Raw genomic sequence first — 18231 nt, forward strand, 5'->3', positions numbered from 1 at the left:
ATCGATGATTTTCGAGCATTTGGCGAAGTGGGTCCCTCACCTTTCCTTCAAGGCACAAAGCTCTTCTCTGCTTTCCCTTCTCCTTCTTCTTTCAGAAGGACCATAACTAGAAGGTGCTTCAGGTCCCCATTTGCCCTGTCTTTGGACCACATTCCCAAGAAGTTCAGGGAAGAAAATCTCAAAGATGGATGTGAGTTTCTTTCTCTCTCTTTTTCAATCTTCAAACACACCCACCCTTCTTATCTATATACTATTTTGCCACTGTTCATTTCAATTTGCATTTTTTTTTTTTGGTTTTGGGATTGATTAAAGGTCATTTAATGGAAGATAAATAGTGGGCTTTTTNCTCTTAGATGCTCGTATATGCTATCTGGGCATGCCAGTAAGCCACTACTAAATCTCATTGGGCTGGCATGTTCTTTCCATTTGATCTGACCCATCTTGATCATTTCCTGTCTGCTTTTTGCAGATTGTACCATCAGTAACTGAGCTCCTTGTTGCTCAATTTATGTGGTTGGATTATGATAACCCTTCAAAGCCTATATATCTATACATAAACTCATCCGGAACACAGGTTGGCAGTGGAATCTGATGTTTTATTTGTCCTGCTTTTTCCTGATTTTGAAAATTTTTATTGTTAAATAATACTTATAAGGTCTGAAACTTTGAACCACATTTGTTATCAAAACTAGTGTATCTAATTCATCTTGTTTCCTTTTGCCATTTAGAATGAGAAGAATGAGACTGTTGGATCTGAAACTGAGGCATATGCCATAGCTGACATGATGGCTGTAAGTATTATCATCAACTACATGTGATTGTTTGCATCAATGACTATTGTGATGCAATATAATGGTGTTCAAACAGGCCCATGGTGATGGCCAGATTTTCTTCATATGTTATTTGGTTTGGTTATCATTTTTTATTTATTTGCCTACCTAACCTACTTTCTTTAACTTGTTCATGTCTTTCTTTATCCTCCTGAAGTATGTCAAATCAGAAGTCTATACCATAAATTGTGGCATGGCATATGGTCAAGCAGCAATGCTTCTATCACTTGGAGCAAAGGGTTATCGTGCTATGCAGCCAAATTCCTCCAGTATGATTCACTTCCCTCTAAAATTCAAAAGATTAGAATAACTGCTTTATGCAATTGTTCTGCACCTCTGTAAGCTATAAGGAGGATGCTGTGTTTGTATCACTGCACCATATTCACAGTCAAAAAAGAAATAACTTAGGAATCAACTTTAACTGAAGCATAGTGTAGAGCTAGCCATTTCACAATTTTCCAGCCGTGTCTTTTACAATTTACAAAATGACTTTCAGTTTTTCTTTTAAGTCCGTTTTCCTTTGGTTGGGAGAGCTTCCAGAAAACCTAGGATCTCTGCTTTCAATGTTATAGAAGGGCGTTCTTTATTACAGTGGTGTTACCTCTCAGTTGTTAACTTGTAATATATTGTACTTTGAAGCAGTAGGTTCGGCCACCAAATAGCCATTCAGGACAAATCCCAAAAAACTAAAAGGGTCCATTTTGCAGTAAAAATTTAGGGTTTTTTTTTTTATTAAAAAAAAAAATCAATAGTTGGGGAGGGAGTTGAACCTTAAAGTCTCCATTGGAAACACCAAAAGGTGTCAGTTGAGCTACAAGCCTCTTGGCATGTCATTTAAAATCAACTATCATTCTTTATATGGTGGGATGAGATTTTAAATGACATGGCACTATGCACACTTTTAGATTCTTGAAAACAAGATCTTGATCATGAAATGGATCCTTTGAAATGGGAGGATCCTAATCCATGTTGTTGAGTTGGTTTACAATTCGTTTGGTTTTAAAAGGCTTATTTCTTTTTAGACAAAAATCACTTTTTGGTCCTCAACTTTTAGGACTGACTTCATTTTGTTCCTAAAAAAATTGTGTCAACTCAATTCTTGTTTGAACACGATTCAATTTTACTCTTACCATTATCTAACTCACAAAATTCTTGCCAGGTATTACAAATTGCTTATGTGTCACTCAATTTTAATATTAAAAAAAACAATTACAACAATCAAGCTTTAATCTCAAAATTTAAGGGTTGGGTGTGGATTCTCAAACTGAAGTCATACTCTATTTTAATTGAAGTCATACTCTCCATTACCTGCTTAACTGACATGTACTTTTTTACTGCCTCTATTAATGATTTTACATCTCCTTTACCTTTTTTCATTCCCCTCGACTTGAATCAACTCACCCACGCTCAATGTTGCATTAATCACTCTCTTTTGTGCATGACCAAGCCATCTCAAACATCTCTCCCTAGTCTTTTCATCAATAGGGGGTCATCTATCTTTAACTAAATTTTCTCATTTCAAATCCTATTTTTCCTTGCATTTTCACTTATTCATCTTAACATTCTAAATTCAGCTACGCTCATTTTCATTTTATGAACATGTTTCTTAACAGCCTTAACATTTGGTATCATAGAGGATTGTTAGTCTTATGGAAATCTTAGGAAAATTTTCCTTTAACTTGATAGTTATCTATGGTCACACAATACTCCCAACGTGCTTGTCTACTTCATACACCCTACTCTTATACTATGATTCAAATCCTCTTCAATCTCACTATCCTTTTGAATTATTGATTTGAGATATCAAAAATTCTCGCTCGTTGGTATCTCTTAACCATCAAATTTTACAACCCTGGCATCTTTGTTTCTACTCTTACCATACTTTCATTCCTTTTTGAACTATTTTGTTTTACTAAGCCGAAAGCTTTTAGACTTCAGAGAATCTCTCCAAATTTTTAATTTGAGATTAAATCCATGTCTAGGGGGCTATATATTGATAAAACTCCATGTCTAGTTTCATTCATCAAAACTATATCATCTACAAAAAAGCATACACCAAAGTAATTCATCTTGAATCGAACTATATCTCTTCTAATGGTAGTGCAAAGAGATATGGATGTAATGTTGATCCTCAATGCAAGCTTATAATGCTAGAAAACCCGCTTGTGATGCTTTCATTTGTTCTCACAATAGCTATAGCTTTGTCATATATATCTTTAATCAACTTAATATAATTTAGAGGGTTTTCCCCCCTCTAACACCTATCATATAAAATTTTAGGTACCTTGTATTTTTTTTTCTAGGTCAATAAAACCATTTGGAGATCTTACATGTCTAAGAAAATAGCTTCCATATTTGATCGCCTCAGCATAAAACCAAATTGATTCCCCGATATTGTTGTTTCATGTCTTAACCTATATGCAGCCACTCTCTCCCAAAGTGTCATAGTGTGACTTATAAGCTTAATTCCACAGTAATTGCATAGTTTTGAATATCTCCCTTAAATAGATATTAGAGTGCTTCTTACACACACACACACACATATAAAGATTAATCTAGTGCTTCTTTATTCCTATGCATTTTGTTAACACAATCTTATTGTAAAGGTTTGTCAACCAACATACACCCAAGCATTTCCAAACTTCGATAAAAAATTTATCAGGTCCCACGACTTTTCCTGTTTCCATCCTCCTCAATATTGCATCCTCTATATCGGTTATTCTAATACTTTGAAGAAAAAAAAAAATGGTTTCTAGGGCTGTCCAGCAATTCAACTTGACCTGCTCACCCTCCTGACCTGCTGTGACTCATGCAGGTTTATTATGTGAGTTGGTGCATGTTAGGTGGTTCTAACCATCAAATTAGCAGTTTGATTCGTGGGTTAGGATTTTTTAACCCGTTAAGAACCGACCCCCACCTACAACAATTTTTTTTCTTTCCTTTTTTATTTGAGAGAACGAAGAGTTATTATAAATAATAATTAATTTTTTTAAGAAGATAAATAATACCTATTAAAGGGACAACTAAAATGCTTTATTTTATGGCCCAATTAGAGAAGGCCTAATTTAAGTAGATGCATTTTGTATAAATTTGCAAACCCACCCAACTCACCGAGTCAGTAGCAAATTGGTTAGATATACAGGCCTCAACCCACCCAACCTGTGCACAATCCTAATGGGCAACAGTTTCTATCCTCAGTTGATATACTCAATTCACTCCAATCTCATGTATCACTTTCATTATAAAATCTATCAAAATAATTTTCTCATTTCTCTGTAATCTCCTCTTCCTTTATTAACATTATGTGATCTTCATCCTTGATGCACTTGACACAATTTATTTCTTGTCTTAACAAGTTTTTATATATATTCTTTGCTCCATCCTTCATCCCCAATTTGCTATATAATATATCATAAGCCTTGAATTTAGCTTCTTGGATACCCTTTTTCTTCACTCTCTGCCACATTATTGCTTTGAAACCATGTTATCATTGGGAAGTGTGTTACTAGAGTTAAAATGAATTACCTTCACTCAAATATTTTTTGTATGTGAGGGTAATTGCAATGAAAATTGTATTTTGTCCCTATTAATAATGCATTTGCATAAAAAAAGCAGCAATGAAATCCTTAAAAGTGTGTAAAATAATCCCGTTTGATCCTTATAGTTTGCTCTATTATCCAATTTGGTCCCTAGGGATTTAAAAGTTTGTAAAATGACTGCTCAAATATTTTTCCACCCTTTCTTTGTTCTTTCTTAACATTGTTTCTTCAAGCCAAACATGGAATAGGAAAAAAAAATTGTAAATTCATGTTTAGTAAGTGGAAAATCTTATTTTGCATTTTTTTTTTTTTTAATTCCTCATCAATGCCATGTGGAGATGGTGAGCAATCATGGTGGTCACATGCACTTTTAAACTATCTGGACTGCCTGCGAGCAATTTCTGAGGCACATAGACCTTTTTATTATAAATGTCCCTAATTATATAACACATTGGTATCCAAATTAACAAAATTGATCATTTTATGAACTTAAACGATTTGATTTATGCTTTTGAAACTTTAAGAATCAATTTTGAAAAATAGGACAAACTTTAAGGACCAAAAGTGGTGTTTATGTTGTGAATCAACTAATGTAAGGCTTCATAATATTTCTGCCTAAACTATGAACAAGATTTTTCACTTACAAGTGAAGGAAATCTGATTTTTGCTTGAATTAGAAATTGCAATCCTGGATACTGAAGGGTTACTCTACATAAAAAAATGAATCTTAGCGCCCCACCTTCCCCCCCCCCCCCCCCCCCCCCCCAAAAAAAAAAAAAAAAAAAAGATGATGAGAAAAGAAAAATTCCCCCACACCCTATCTTACTCAAGATTCATATACCATTTTGCACAAATGGGGTTTAATTAATTAAGATTGCTACTGCACACCTCTATCTAGCTAATGATGGATATATCATTATCCCTCTTTTTTTCAAAAAATACAAAGTTGATTATTCCATTCATTCTTGAAAAACTAGATTCTGTTCTTATTATTTTTAGTGTTATTACTATTATCAATTTGACATTATCATCATCAGAAACAAGGAAACCAGAATTCAGATAGAACAATCCTTACTTAATCTGTCATGTATTTATCTCTTGAATACTTCCTGTGTACTTGAGTTGCACTCCTTTGCGATTTTATGAATTGTATTCTTACAGAAATAAAGAGTCACGTATTTAGTTGCTTCACATCCATTTTGTAAAATATATCCGCTTTTACTTTCTCCATGATGCTCAGATCAAGTTACTACATGTTTGAGGCCTTTTCCAAACCTGTTTCCCTCCAGAAGAATCTTTTTACCATTTTTCAATTTTTTTTATTTATTTTAAATCCTGTAATGTCTCACCAGTTTCAATTTATGTTAAAATCCATTATGAGATGAGAACTTCTTGTGTCAAACTGTAGTTTGTATGGAGGATGAGGTTATGAGTTCAAGACCCATTGGGTACATATGTAATTTACCAATAAAAAGGACTACAGTTTGTTTGTTATTATGTACAACTTTGCAGCCTGCTGATTGACTTATGTACTTGAAACTGTTGCCCTTATGTTTGGTATGTGCCCGCAATATAGTATACATTTAAGCTCCAATTCTTCTTTTGAATGTCCGTCTCACTTCTTTATTACAGCAAAATTGTATCTGCCAAAAGTCAACAGATCAAGTGGGGCTGCCGTAGATATGTGGATCAAGGTACTTGCTCTCACTCTCTCTCTCTCTATATATATATATGCACTTCAGTGACAACTTCTTTCAGGCCAAAGAACTAGATGCGAATACTGAAACCTACATTGAGCTATTAGCAAAAGGAACTGGGAAACCCAAAGAAGAAATTGCTAAAGACACCCAGCGACCCAAATATCTTCAAGCACAGGAAGCCATAGAGTACGGCCTTGCAGACAAGATAATCAATAAAGAGGATAATGCATTTGAGAAAAGGGTAATGTTCCATTCTTCTTTGTTTCTGCATTCCTTAAAGGATTCAAGCCCCCATGTCAGTTCTAATTATAATTTCTCTGCTCAGAATTATGATGAGTTGCTTGCTAAATCAAGAGCTATGAGAGGATCACCAGGAGCTGGTCCACTAGCAGCTCCTTCAGGATTTAGGTAATTAGAGCGCAATTGCAGTAGCATAAACGTCCGAGAAGATATATTTATGCTGGTATCCAAAGCCTTGGAGGTGGTTATGTTGGGGATTCAGTTGAACTTATAGTCATGGCGTGGGAATGGTATAAATCCCCTTTTGTGACTGTAGGGAGGTTCTTCAGTACCTATCATACATCGTATCTTGGAGAATGTATAATGCTTAATCACTTGCCTAACCTAAAGGCATATTAAGTATAAATTTTGGCTTTTGTTTTTGTATATATGCTACCTATGTTACACTGACTTCTGCAGTTACCAAATTTTTTTGGTGCTATTCTTAATATTCTTGGACATAGATTTTGTTGTTGTTGGCTTTATAAAACAGACAGGCGAGGATAACAAAACAGCTGGGAAGAACTATCTGCCTCTCACTAAAACCTAAACATAAACCAAGCTTGCTGATACGGGACTCTCAAGTCTCACTATTGCAACATCAGAGAAAACAAATAGAGCACGCAAGCAGTCTAAAATTAGAAACACTGTTTAAAATTAGAAACAGCAATCCTCCAAAACCGACAAAGAACTCTATTTTAAATGGAATTTTTGAAAGCTCTTACCTTCGGCTTCAAGGTCCTCAAAAGTCCGACCGAGTTCAGCATTCCAATCTCTAACCCGTCAATGCATTAGACATATTAAAATATCTTCCCAGTCAATGTATTAGAAGGCATTCAAAAGATAAATAGTCTCTCACCTCAATGTGACTTCTACAAAATAGACACAATAAGCTATCCTTGTAGCCATAAGTCTATAGTTGTCAAAATCGCAATCTGGATTGTAAAATCACACAATTTTACAATCCCACCTCACCAAAAAGTTTAAAATCGTAATAGGATCGCAAAAATGATAGAATCATATGTAGGATCGTAGGATCGTATGGGATTCTACCGATCCTACCATTTGGCTTTTTTTTTTTTTTTTTTAAGTGGGATTCATTTGGGTAAGATAATCCACCTAAACCCACAAGCCCAATGGGTTATCAAAAACCCAATAATGAATTGAAGTACTTAAGTTTAACGTTTTCAAAAACAAAACCTAAAATATTTAAATGATGAAATGGGATATAACAATGACAATGATTAGATTAGAAGAACCTTAAAATGAGAATTCTCTTTTAGATTTCATATTTGTAATTAGTTAGTTTACCTTAGATTGAGAATTCTTTTTTGGATTACATATTGTAAATTTGTAGTTACCTAGTTTTTATATGCTAATTAGCCTAACTTATTTTGGATTTGGAACTTAGAATTTGGAAAACATTTTCCATATGTGTAGATAATATTTTGGTACTTAGTTGCTAATTAAACATGTACTGAACTTTTTAGATACATTATGTCAAAAGTTAAATATATTTTGTTTCATTAGAATGATATAAGAACAATGTAGTGTGTGCAAATTACATTTTATGATGCAATATTTTTTTTTAATGGATGAATTCATATTTTAAGTGATTATATAACATACAAAGTCACTATCAATAGATTTTTTGCTTAAAATCTAAAAATATGTAAGATCTTACGATCCACGATCCGATTCTACGATCCACGATCCTACGTAGGATCTTGATTTTGACAACCTTGCATAAGTCCTAAGCAACTATAATCCCTTATGGAAAATTTAATTTGAAGAGCTAACGAACAAATAAAAGCATGCTTAGGAGTAATGATATCTTGCTTTTGTTTCTTATAGCCAAATGTAGAATACAAACATGTACATTTCTTACTATTGGAAATTGGAATCCTCTATATATTCATACCGTGTAGGATTGGTAAACAAAAACTGTGGCTCGGTGATTAGAGGATGATCTTTACAAAACTAAGATCCAGAATTGGGAGGTAGATTGATTGGTTTGTGTCTCATGTTATTCTCTCTCCATCCCTCATCCCCAATTCACTATTGAGGCCTCAGAAAGTGATTTTTGTTTCAGATATATATATAAAAAATTAAAATTAAAAAAAAAAAAAAAAAAAAAAACCTGAGACTTTTTGGAGTCGCACATACCCTGCCTCTTACAAAGGAATACCAAACCAACAAGGCTGAATTGGCACTTTAACCCTTTGAGACTAAGTTGAAGAGAGCTTTGAATGGGTTGCTGCGGAAGCACATACTACTCATATTCAGTGTATGTTAGACAAGCTTGTGATGTGGTGTCAGTGTTGCTTTGTAGTCTCGGCATCTATATGTTTTTCCACTCCTATTGTGAAATTCTTTTCTTTTCTTTTTTTGGCTGAGCATGAGTTAGTGAATTTCAATTTGGTTGTTTGCCAGTTGTAATTTCAAAATATCCGACAAGTCTCGGCATTTTCTTGATTTCAGAACTTGGTAAGAATATGAAGTTAAAAGATAGCTCATCTCCTTAAGACATCAGTTTCTGAATCAAGTTTTCACAAGCTTCATTAGGAAGATCTGAAGCATCTCAGAATACTAAAAAAGAAAAATAAAATTATGTCCAGACTACTATGTAACAAGTAGATTCTACACAGCAAGTTACGCGGGAGTATTAGGGTACACTTTTGGCTTGGGCTTGACCTCTATTTCATTTACGCTGCGAACGTAGATAGCATCTGGTTCATGACTGCAAAGTGATAAGACAATACATTAGAGCATATATGAGAGAGAGAGAGAGAGAGAGAGAGTTGATCTTACGGTTTGTCTCCCTCTTCAAATGTGTAACTTGATGCCACTGCCAACAGGCGGCCATCCCTGCTAAATGACAGTGCTGCAATACTTGTCGGATATTTTGAGTACTGAATAAGAAGAAAAAATAGCAATTACAAAAAATTCAAGCTTGCCACAATATAAACAAGATATTACTATCACATGAGCAAAATTTTACCTGATACAGCCTCTTCTTGTTATTCCCATCCCACACATTCACATAACCATCACAACCTCCAGTTGCAAATGTACCATATCTGCAGATCAAATTTGCAAGAATGGACCAGTAACTATGTGAGTACTGACTAGTATAGAAAGAAGTTGCTACATTTAATCTCAGGGTGTGAAGTCTACCCCAGTGCAAAGATAGTTTATTAATTGCAAATTTACAACAGTCTTCACATCAGCCAATCAAGTGCAAGAACATATGAAAATCTGTAAATTCCCTTTATTTATAATTTTTTTTTTTTTAATTATATCATCTATCAACTCAAGTTCCCAAGTTGATTTACTCAGATCTCTTTCAGGTCAACAATTTCTTTATTAATCCCTAAACGATGACTATATTATACTATGAGCCATCACTTTCTCAGTTATTATGAGACCAGATTCTTCCTTTTATGTGCAACAATAATCTGAGCATGTGCTTCTTGTTCCAAACAATCCAATTGAGCAATAAACCATGGGACAGTTATACCTAGGAAACTTTTTTTTTTTTTTTTGAAAAAACTAAGTATTTTAACACACACATAGGGAAAGGGAAGAAGTTCTTAAAAAAAACTGACAAAGGTGTATATCCAAAAGGGCCTAACTCTTGAATACACATGCACAAACTTTAAACCTCTTTAACTCATTCATTTTCTAATACAGAATTAACCCACTGTTTTTTTTTAGAATACTAAATAGTTTAACACACACACACACGAGAAGAGGGAAGAATATTATACCTAGGAAACTAAATTGACAAGAATGAACAATTCTTTAAATCATAAAGATTACTCTTTTGACATAGAATATTGGACTTTTGGCCTATCCTTTATGTGTTCCAATAATTACAAGACTTAGAATTCAACTCACAAAGAACAATAATAAGTAAAAACTTACACAGGGTGGAATGCTATGGCATTTACTGGGTAGACAATGTCCCTTCCAGCCTCTGATTTTCTATGACATTTAAATGCATACCTGCAAAAAGTAGATATATTAAATTACTAAAATGACAGCTGAATGGCATGCAGCAGAATAAAATAAACATATAGGCATGCCTGCATTTCATACAACCCTAAGAGGACCATCCACAGATTATGGCACACAACATGACCAAGCTTGTCATTTAACCAAGACTGTTTAATAAGTGATACTATGCACCCAGTAATTGTAGAAAACCAACAGTACACTCCACAATTATGACACTCTTAACTGTAAATAGATAGGCACAAGCAGAGCCATAGGGAAGATTTAAAATGCCTCAATTATTTTGCACCTCTTAAGTATATGTATAAATATTCATTTCTGGAAACATTCAAGGGTATGCAAGAAACATCATAATTTAACAGAAACACAAAGGAAGAAGGACAAACTACAAAAGTTGATGAATTGAAGGCACATTATTCAAGTAATTTTCTGCTTCTTAATGGTGCATCAATAGCTAAACACATACTTTTTGGCTTGACTAGACTCTGAAGGATCAAAAAATTCCATTGCTACTCGGCCTTCAACAGAACTAAGCGCATATCCTGCATACAATATTCAAATGAGTCGGAATTAAATCCTAGAAACAGAGATCAAGAGTGCATCACATAGACAAACTGTGGACTATTTTTAGCCAATTGCTATAAACCCTTCTGCGATTAAACAGCCTGTTGGCCAAATACAATCTTATAGCTACCTGTCCACTTTGGGCAATCTGAATCAGAGGATTTATCACACTAGCAAATAGGTATGCTACAAATTTCTAGGTAAGTTTACTAACAGTAGTCAACTGGAATTCAAAATACAGCATAAGAAAGTACAGCAAATTCAAGTAAATAGTTGACTTATTTCTTAAATATGGAGAGAATAAATGAATTAAGAGAGAGAGAGAGAGAGAGAGAGGAAAAGGGGGATGGTGTTTAAGCACAAAGCCATATGATTTTACTATTATTTTTTACTGCAAACTGACATAAGGAAAAGACTGTCAGTGCACCAGAACACTAGAAGGTCAGAAAATTACCTGTTCCATTGGGATAACAGCGCACACATCTAGTTTGGTATTTTAATGAAGATTCCCTTCGCTGTTCAGGTTGAGACATGTTTCTCAAATCATAGACATTTACATGTCTTCCAGCAGTTGCTACAACTAAACGATGTCCAACAAGAGAAAGCGAGTAAACACGCTCCGGCTGTGGGTATGTCCCAACAAGAGTGCGCTCCTGCCCACTTGCTCCTCTAGGATCCCAACACTTCAGAGTTTTGTCCCAACTACCCGTGATTAGTTGCCCTGAGATGATTATCAGAAGAGAAAATATTAAATGCTGTAAATTGAAACAAAAATGGTTCTGTTTGACTGGTATATATTTGACTACTAAGCGATGCCAACCATAGAATCAACACAGTTAAGATAGAAAGGGAAGTTGATACCCTGCATGTAGGAGAATCTTGTATGATGAATTGGCAACTGCATCTATTTGTAATGACTTGGGTTCATAATTAATAAGTCAATACCATTTAATGTTGAACAGCGCCCAGAAAATCAATGCAACTAATCCAACAAAGCATCCATAACTCTAATGTTAAAACTGACAAAAGGACCTCAAAACCGTGTAAAAGAACTTTTTGTCAAATTATCATAAATTAATAATCACATTGGCTTTCCTTTATAGTAATCATTGCAGAAGATAAAACCATACAATAGTTTAGACTGTATTCTGGTTACCAGGCATAACTGATTTCTTACACTGTAACCAACTATTTAAAATCATTATCTTATACTATAATTACTATGTGCCACCAACACACATATTTGTTTTGATGCCAAGAACAGAATTTAGCCAGGACACACTTCTTAACTCCCCTTCCTTATAAGTCCTCAAGATGGATACAAATACAGGCACTTAAGAAATGAGTGTGAGTGTAACTTTAATACCAGCAATGTTTCTTTTCTTTTTCTCTTTTTTAAATTACACACACACCCTGTAAGACTTGAACCCACAACCTTACCCTCCATAGCCCATCTCATTATAAAGGGAGGTGGAAATACCATTTATGCAACCATGAGCACAGAACCAACCCAATCTAAAAATTACTGGCTTGGTTCAATTTTCTTTGAATTTTTGTCACATTTGGGTGGTTGTTGTCGTTGTTGTGGTTTTTTTTTTTTTTTTTTTTTTTTTTCAACGGTGGGTTGTGGCTACCACAGTGGTGGTGGCTAGTTGCTATGAATTTCTATGGGATAAGTTTTATTTTATTTTAATAAGTTGTTTATATTGTTTTAATGGGATGAATGTAAAAATAGAACCTTTGATGTTAGGTGTATTATAAAGCGAGTTGTTAAAATAGATAAGATAACTTTTTGAGTTGCTAAATGCTAAAGTTTTTAGGAGCTTTGATGTGAATGCTCTTATAAATCTTGCCATAGGATAAGAGAATGCCCAATAACACCGTATCATGTGAATATAGAATCTTTAACTTAACAGTATTTGGGTCTCTTGACATATTAAACTATGGTCATGGCCAACTATACAGAATATTGAAACTGTTAACCTTCACTTTTAATTAAAACACCTACAGTAGAGAGGGTAAACAACAATGATACCTTAAGTGACATTTTTCAGCAATAATTTCACACGCCTGTGGTTGAAAAGTCTAGTATTTTTAAAAATACTAGAATGTATATATATTCAGGTTCGTTTAAGATTTGAAAGGGTTTGTAATAAAAATCGTTATTAATTCATCAAACACTGAAGCTGCAACAGCCTCCAAATCATCACATACCAGCAAAACAACTAAAAGAAAATTTAGATGGGCAAAGGTGAATATGAGCACTACGAAAACAAACCTGCTGCATAAGAGTATTCAATACAACGCACAGGTGCATCATGCCTTCCCAAAATATCTTCCTTATTGTAGCTGAAAACAAGCCTGAAACATTGACCCATAATCTTAAGCAGCAAAAAATTATGTCTCCAAAATCATAATCAACATCAGAAACCGGGCCATAAAAACTAGATAGAAGTAATGAATTCAAACTCAAACACAACAATGCAAAGCTTCAGCTAAATTCAGAATGATAGAAATAGTCACAAGCTCAAGCTCATTATATATTTTTTAGTCATACACGCAAATGGTTAAATCAACTAGCAAAATGTATGTTTATTTTTTTAACATAACTCTAAATAAGAAAAAACACATCAATTTATGAACATCAAAAGTGAAAACTCAACTCCAAAGCTATTAAATTATATTAAAAATCCTAATTCAACAAAAACCATAATAATTGACTAATTTCTTTTTTTGATAAGTATAATAATTGACTAATTTCACTGAGCTCAACTCAGTGAAGCCTATTTCATTCTCTCCCTTTCCCTCATTACCTCAGCAACTAAACATCAAATTAGAGCAGAGAACAAAAACCTCACTAACTCTCAACTAATTTGTACTAAGCTCAGTTAAGTGAATGTACCTGTATTTTACATTAGTACTGTATAATAGAATAAATCAGCTTCAATATTATCTAATTTTCCTTTTTGTTTCCCACACTTTCTCAGCTAGCAAACAGAAAATTAGGCAAAAAATTCAAGAATCATAAATTTAACACTGACTGCCTAACAGTGTTATCAGCACTGGCCAATCAGATTGAAAATCTTACCTCAACCAACACCATAAAAACTGAATAATTTTTCTTAGCTCAACTAATTAAAGCCTATGAGCTCAGTTAGGTGAATGTACATGCATTTTTTTTTATAAGTACTGTAGAATATAAGAGCTCTGCTTGAACATTATCTAATTTTCTTTTTCGTTTCCCACACTTTCTCAGCTACCAAACAGAAAATTAGGGCAAAATGTTTATTTAAAAAAAAAAAAAAAAAAAAAAGACTAACCGCCTAACAGTGTTATCAGCGCCGGCACTAAAACCAGAGGAATCGTCGTGGAAGCAACAGTCGAGTACGGGACCGCCGTGCATGAACTCGCCGCGCAGCGCGTTGGCGCTCGCGTCGTAGAGTCGAACGCTCTGCCCAATCGGAACAATACGAAATGTTAGTGAGAGAGAGAGAGAGAGAGAAAGAGAGAGAGAAGCAATACCTTATCCCATGAGGAGACGAGGAGATGATCGCTGTGGTTGGAGAAGCGGAGGTTGGAAATGCCGTCGGACGGCGGATTTGAGAGCTCGCGCCCCGGCGTCGGAGCTGGGATAGCTGTCATCGGCAATATTGCCTGCTTCACAAGTCTATCACTCACTGTGTGTGTGTGTGTGTGTGTGTGTGTGTGTGTGTGAGAGTGAGAGTTTTAGGGTTTTGGAAGAGAGAGAGAGGGAAGGTGGTTTTGAAAATGTAAGAGTAACAATAAAAACAGTGTTATGGGATTTTGATTTGTATGATTTCGGATCTCAATCAGTACGTTTGAGGAAAAGATATATATTTCAAATTTGGTAGGGTGAGGAATTTGAATTCAAACGAGAGAAATGGGACACTGGCGGTGACATTTTTAATTTTTTGGATCTCTCTGCCTTCGTTTTCATTAAATTTTTTTTTTTTGAAGGGATTTTTTTTTAATTTAACTACAAAATTATTTTTTTAGGTTAATTTAATTACAAATTAGTGAAATTACATCTAGTCAATTTAATTTTGTCATTATAATGACAAAGAAAAAGTTTTTTTACTTTTTCAAAAAAAAAAAATTGTCATTATAAGTCATTTATTTTTAATTATTTAAATTTAATTTATTAGGGTAAAATACAATTAATACTCTGAGATTTTGACTAATATTAGCTAAGTCTAAGGCATTTGAAAATTGATCAATTTGGTTCCTACTCCCTAATCACTATGAGAGAAGAAAATAAGTAACAGTTAAGGATCAAAGAGTCTGTTTGGATATCGGTTATTACTGAAAATATTGTAGCAAAATAATTTTTAAATGTGTGAATAATGCCGTGAGACCCAGTTTTAACTTAACAATTGCATTTTTTCGTACTTGCGAGTCCTGTGAACAGTATATGGGACCCACAAAAAAACCACCAAACGCAGACTCCATAATTTTTTAATGCAATCCAAACTCAACCTAAATTGATTCGTTTTGAAATGTTTTAGATCTGGTTGACATTAGTTCAAACTCAAGAGTGTTAATTTTATTTTACCCAATTTATTTCTAATCAATTTGGTATGAAGGTTTTCTCGACCAAAAAAAAAAAAAAAATTTCTACTCGTTATTAACTAATGTCAACTAGAAACTAATGTTATTAACTAAGGTTTTCTTTAAAAAAAATCTACCGGTTATTAGCTAAGGTTTTCTTCTATATGTTAATATATATATATATATATATTAAGAGGATTCAGAAAGTTAGTTAGTGCATTTTTCACTTCCAAAAATACCCCTAATTTAATTAATTTATCTTTATTCCTGAAAATTAGAAATGAGGTTAAAACCATAAATAGATAAAAGATAAAAATAAAAAATAAAAAATTTACCGGTTATTAACTACACATTAGATAGTCAACGTTAATCACAAAAAAATAAAAATAAAAATAAAAAATAACTTCCCACTACCCATGTTCAAAAAAATTAAAAAATAAAATAAAATAACTATCTCTACCCAAAAAGGAAAAAGGCGAAAAGCACATTTTCGTCCCTACATTTTCACACGATTTCCATTTTGGTCCCTAACTTTTTTTTTTACCGCTTTTAGTCCCTATCTTGGAAAACGCCTATTGTTTTAGTCCTTACCGTCAGCCAACTAATGGAAAAAGCTGAGGTGGCTAACGGCACATTAAAATAATAATTAAAAAATTTATTTTGGCATTAAAAAATGCCACATCAGCATTTAAATTAAAAAAAAATTAATTTATTAATTTTAACTAAATAAAAAAAAATTAAAAACAAAATTAAAAACAAAAAAAACACATAAATTGAGATCTAAAAGCAAGAACAGTAAGAACACAAATACATATTTAAGAACAAGAATATTTTCCTTTATTTGACATTTTCTCTTTTTTTTTTTTTTCCTTAGAAAACAAACACAAGATTAAGCAACAACACAAACAGAAATCCAGTAAGAGCACGAACACAAACACAAACACAAATGCTGACAAATCCAGCACACAAACCCATCAATCCTTCTTCAGCAAAACCAGCAACAAGCCAAAAAAACACAAACACAAATCCAAAGAGCTTTTATTATTTAGAACGTTTTTAGCTATTTTTCCTATTTGGGATATGCTAATTTCAGACCAAATCAACTTTTATTTAGGGTTTTATTATTTAGTACGTTTTTTATATTTTTCTATTTTCAGTCATGCCTTATAAATAGCATGCACTCATTGTAATAAGGGATGATTGAATAAAAATCAGAAAAGGTGAGGTTTTGCTCTTCTTTGGTTCTTCAAGAACTGTGAACTTATCAGGGATTCTTCCTTGTGGCGTTCAAACTTTATACCTTTGGTTCATGATTCCATTATAATCATTGGGTCAAGGTCTGTTACTTATACCTTTGGTTCGCGTTTCACTTATAAACGTTGGGTCAGGGTTCTATCAAAATCTGAATTTTAGCTTTCTTGGGCAATTATTCCAATACTGTTTGTTGGGTCTCAAAGCGTGTCATTTGAGGTTCGCATCATTTGGTATCAGAGCCAGGTTCTAAAATCAGTTTTCTTTCCCTTTATCTTTTGTTTCCTGTTATCATCCTGTCTTGTTCCTTTTGTGTTCTTTGTTTCTCGTTCTTATTTTGTGACGTGCACTAGGTTAAAATCGTGCACCAAGCTTCCCAAAAAAAAAAAAAAAAGCTTGAAAAAAAAAAAGAAAAAAAAAAAAAAGACTACAGAAAATAAAAAGAGAAAAAAAAAATTGTTTGTAGTTTCAATTCCCTCAGACCAAAATATTATTTTCTTTTGTCCTATTCCTTTGATTTAGTGTTTCTGTCATATTTTCTTGCCATTGGTATTAGTTTAAATACTACAAGTTGAATTTCTTGATTAAGTTTATTAGTTTAAGCAGAACTGAAAAGGAGAAGCTACGAGTGGAAAAAGGCAAGAGAGTGTGAGACTAATATCGGAAAAAGCCAATTTAAGAGTGAAACACGAGTGTGAGTGACATAATTTGAGTGTAAACACGTGAGGGAGTGTTGTGAGGAATTATTTCTACATTCCTTTGTAGTTTCAAATTATGTCTTCCAGGGGCGAAGCATCAAACAAAGGAGGGGAGGAGTCATCCATCATGTTGCAGGCTATGCAACAACAATTTGAACGTATGAACGTGGTGTTTAATGATATTCGGGATCGGATGGATAGGCAAGACGCTATTATTGCTTCTTTGCGTGAGGAGCGTCCACAAAGAGCCCCTAATGCTAGAAGGCAAGGAAGGCGTGCCGCATGGATGATTCTGATGACTACCATGAGGATGAGTTTGAAGATGAAGAGGATCAAGCTTCATTAAACAATGAAGGCAGTTTGCGCCAAGGGGAGAAAGGCGTGGTAGAGGTTTCCGAAGAGATCCAAGATGGCAAGATGGGATTGACAGAAGCCTAGGAAACATCAAAATGAAGATACCATCATTCCAAGGAAAAAATGATCCAGAAGTGTACTTGGAGTGGGAGAAAAAGGTGGAGTTCATCTTTGAGTGCCACAACTACTCTGAGGAGAAAAAGGTAAAACTAGCTGTGATTGAGTTTACTGACTATGCTATTATATGGTGGGATCAACTTGTGATGAACAGAAGGAGGAACTATGAGAGGCCTATTGAGACATGGGAGGAAATGAAGGCCATCATGAGGAGGCGGTTTGTCCCTAATCACTACTACAGGGACTTGTATCAGAAATTACAAGGTCTTACTCAAGGCTATAGGAGCGTGGATGACTATCACAAGGAGATGGA

General features: G+C 34.0%; 2 protein-coding genes across 2 annotated transcripts; one reads left to right on the top strand and one right to left on the bottom strand.

The window, feature by feature from the left end:
- The first annotated feature begins 341 nt into the window (after positions 1-341).
- On the top strand, positions 342-6811 carry LOC112040110 (ATP-dependent Clp protease proteolytic subunit-related protein 1, chloroplastic). Its single transcript, XM_065779982.1, has 7 exons — positions 342-382; positions 470-574; positions 729-791; positions 988-1099; positions 6002-6063; positions 6128-6310; positions 6395-6811. The coding sequence occupies exons 1-7, from the start codon at positions 377-379 to the stop codon at positions 6479-6481; spliced, it is 618 nt and encodes a 205-aa protein (XP_065636054.1). The 5' UTR covers positions 342-376; the 3' UTR covers positions 6482-6811.
- A 1976-nt stretch (positions 6812-8787) lies between these two features.
- Positions 8788-14824, bottom strand: LOC112040106 (mitotic checkpoint protein BUB3.1). Its single transcript, XM_024073009.2, has 9 exons — positions 14452-14824; positions 14250-14380; positions 13208-13290; positions 11384-11650; positions 10832-10907; positions 10276-10356; positions 9350-9428; positions 9160-9260; positions 8788-9088 (listed from the first exon to the last, which is right to left on the bottom strand). Exons 1-9 carry the CDS (start codon positions 14569-14571, stop codon positions 9001-9003), a joined length of 1026 nt encoding a protein of 341 aa, XP_023928777.1. The 5' UTR covers positions 14572-14824; the 3' UTR covers positions 8788-9000.
- Between the last annotated feature and the right edge of the window lie 3407 nt (positions 14825-18231).

The sequence above is a fragment of the Quercus suber genome, unplaced genomic scaffold (assembly GCF_002906115.3).
Source record: "Quercus suber isolate HL8 unplaced genomic scaffold, Cork oak 2.0 scaffold_222, whole genome shotgun sequence".
Taxonomy (NCBI): Eukaryota; Viridiplantae; Streptophyta; class Magnoliopsida; order Fagales; family Fagaceae; genus Quercus; species Quercus suber.

What these genes read in the sequence shown, in the direction of transcription:
- LOC112040110 (XM_065779982.1), top strand. An exon ending in TAAACTCATCCGGAACACAG is followed by an intron (nt 575 to 728) that starts GTTGGCAGTGGA and finishes TTTGCCATTTAG; the next exon opens with AATGAGAAGAATGAGACTGT. An exon ending in CCATAGCTGACATGATGGCT is followed by an intron (nt 792 to 987) that starts GTAAGTATTATC and finishes ATCCTCCTGAAG; the next exon opens with TATGTCAAATCAGAAGTCTA.
- LOC112040106 (XM_024073009.2), bottom strand. Translation starts at nt 14,571, where the DNA reads ATGACAGCTATCCCAGCTCCGACGCCGGGGCGCGAGCTCTCAAATCCG. An exon ending in TGAATACTCTTATGCAGCAG is followed by an intron (nt 11,651 to 13,207) that starts GTTTGTTTTCGT and finishes TAATCATCTCAG; the next exon opens with GGCAACTAATCACGGGTAGT. An exon ending in TTTGAAGAGGGAGACAAACC is followed by an intron (nt 9,089 to 9,159) that starts GTAAGATCAACT and finishes ATCACTTTGCAG; the next exon opens with TCATGAACCAGATGCTATCT.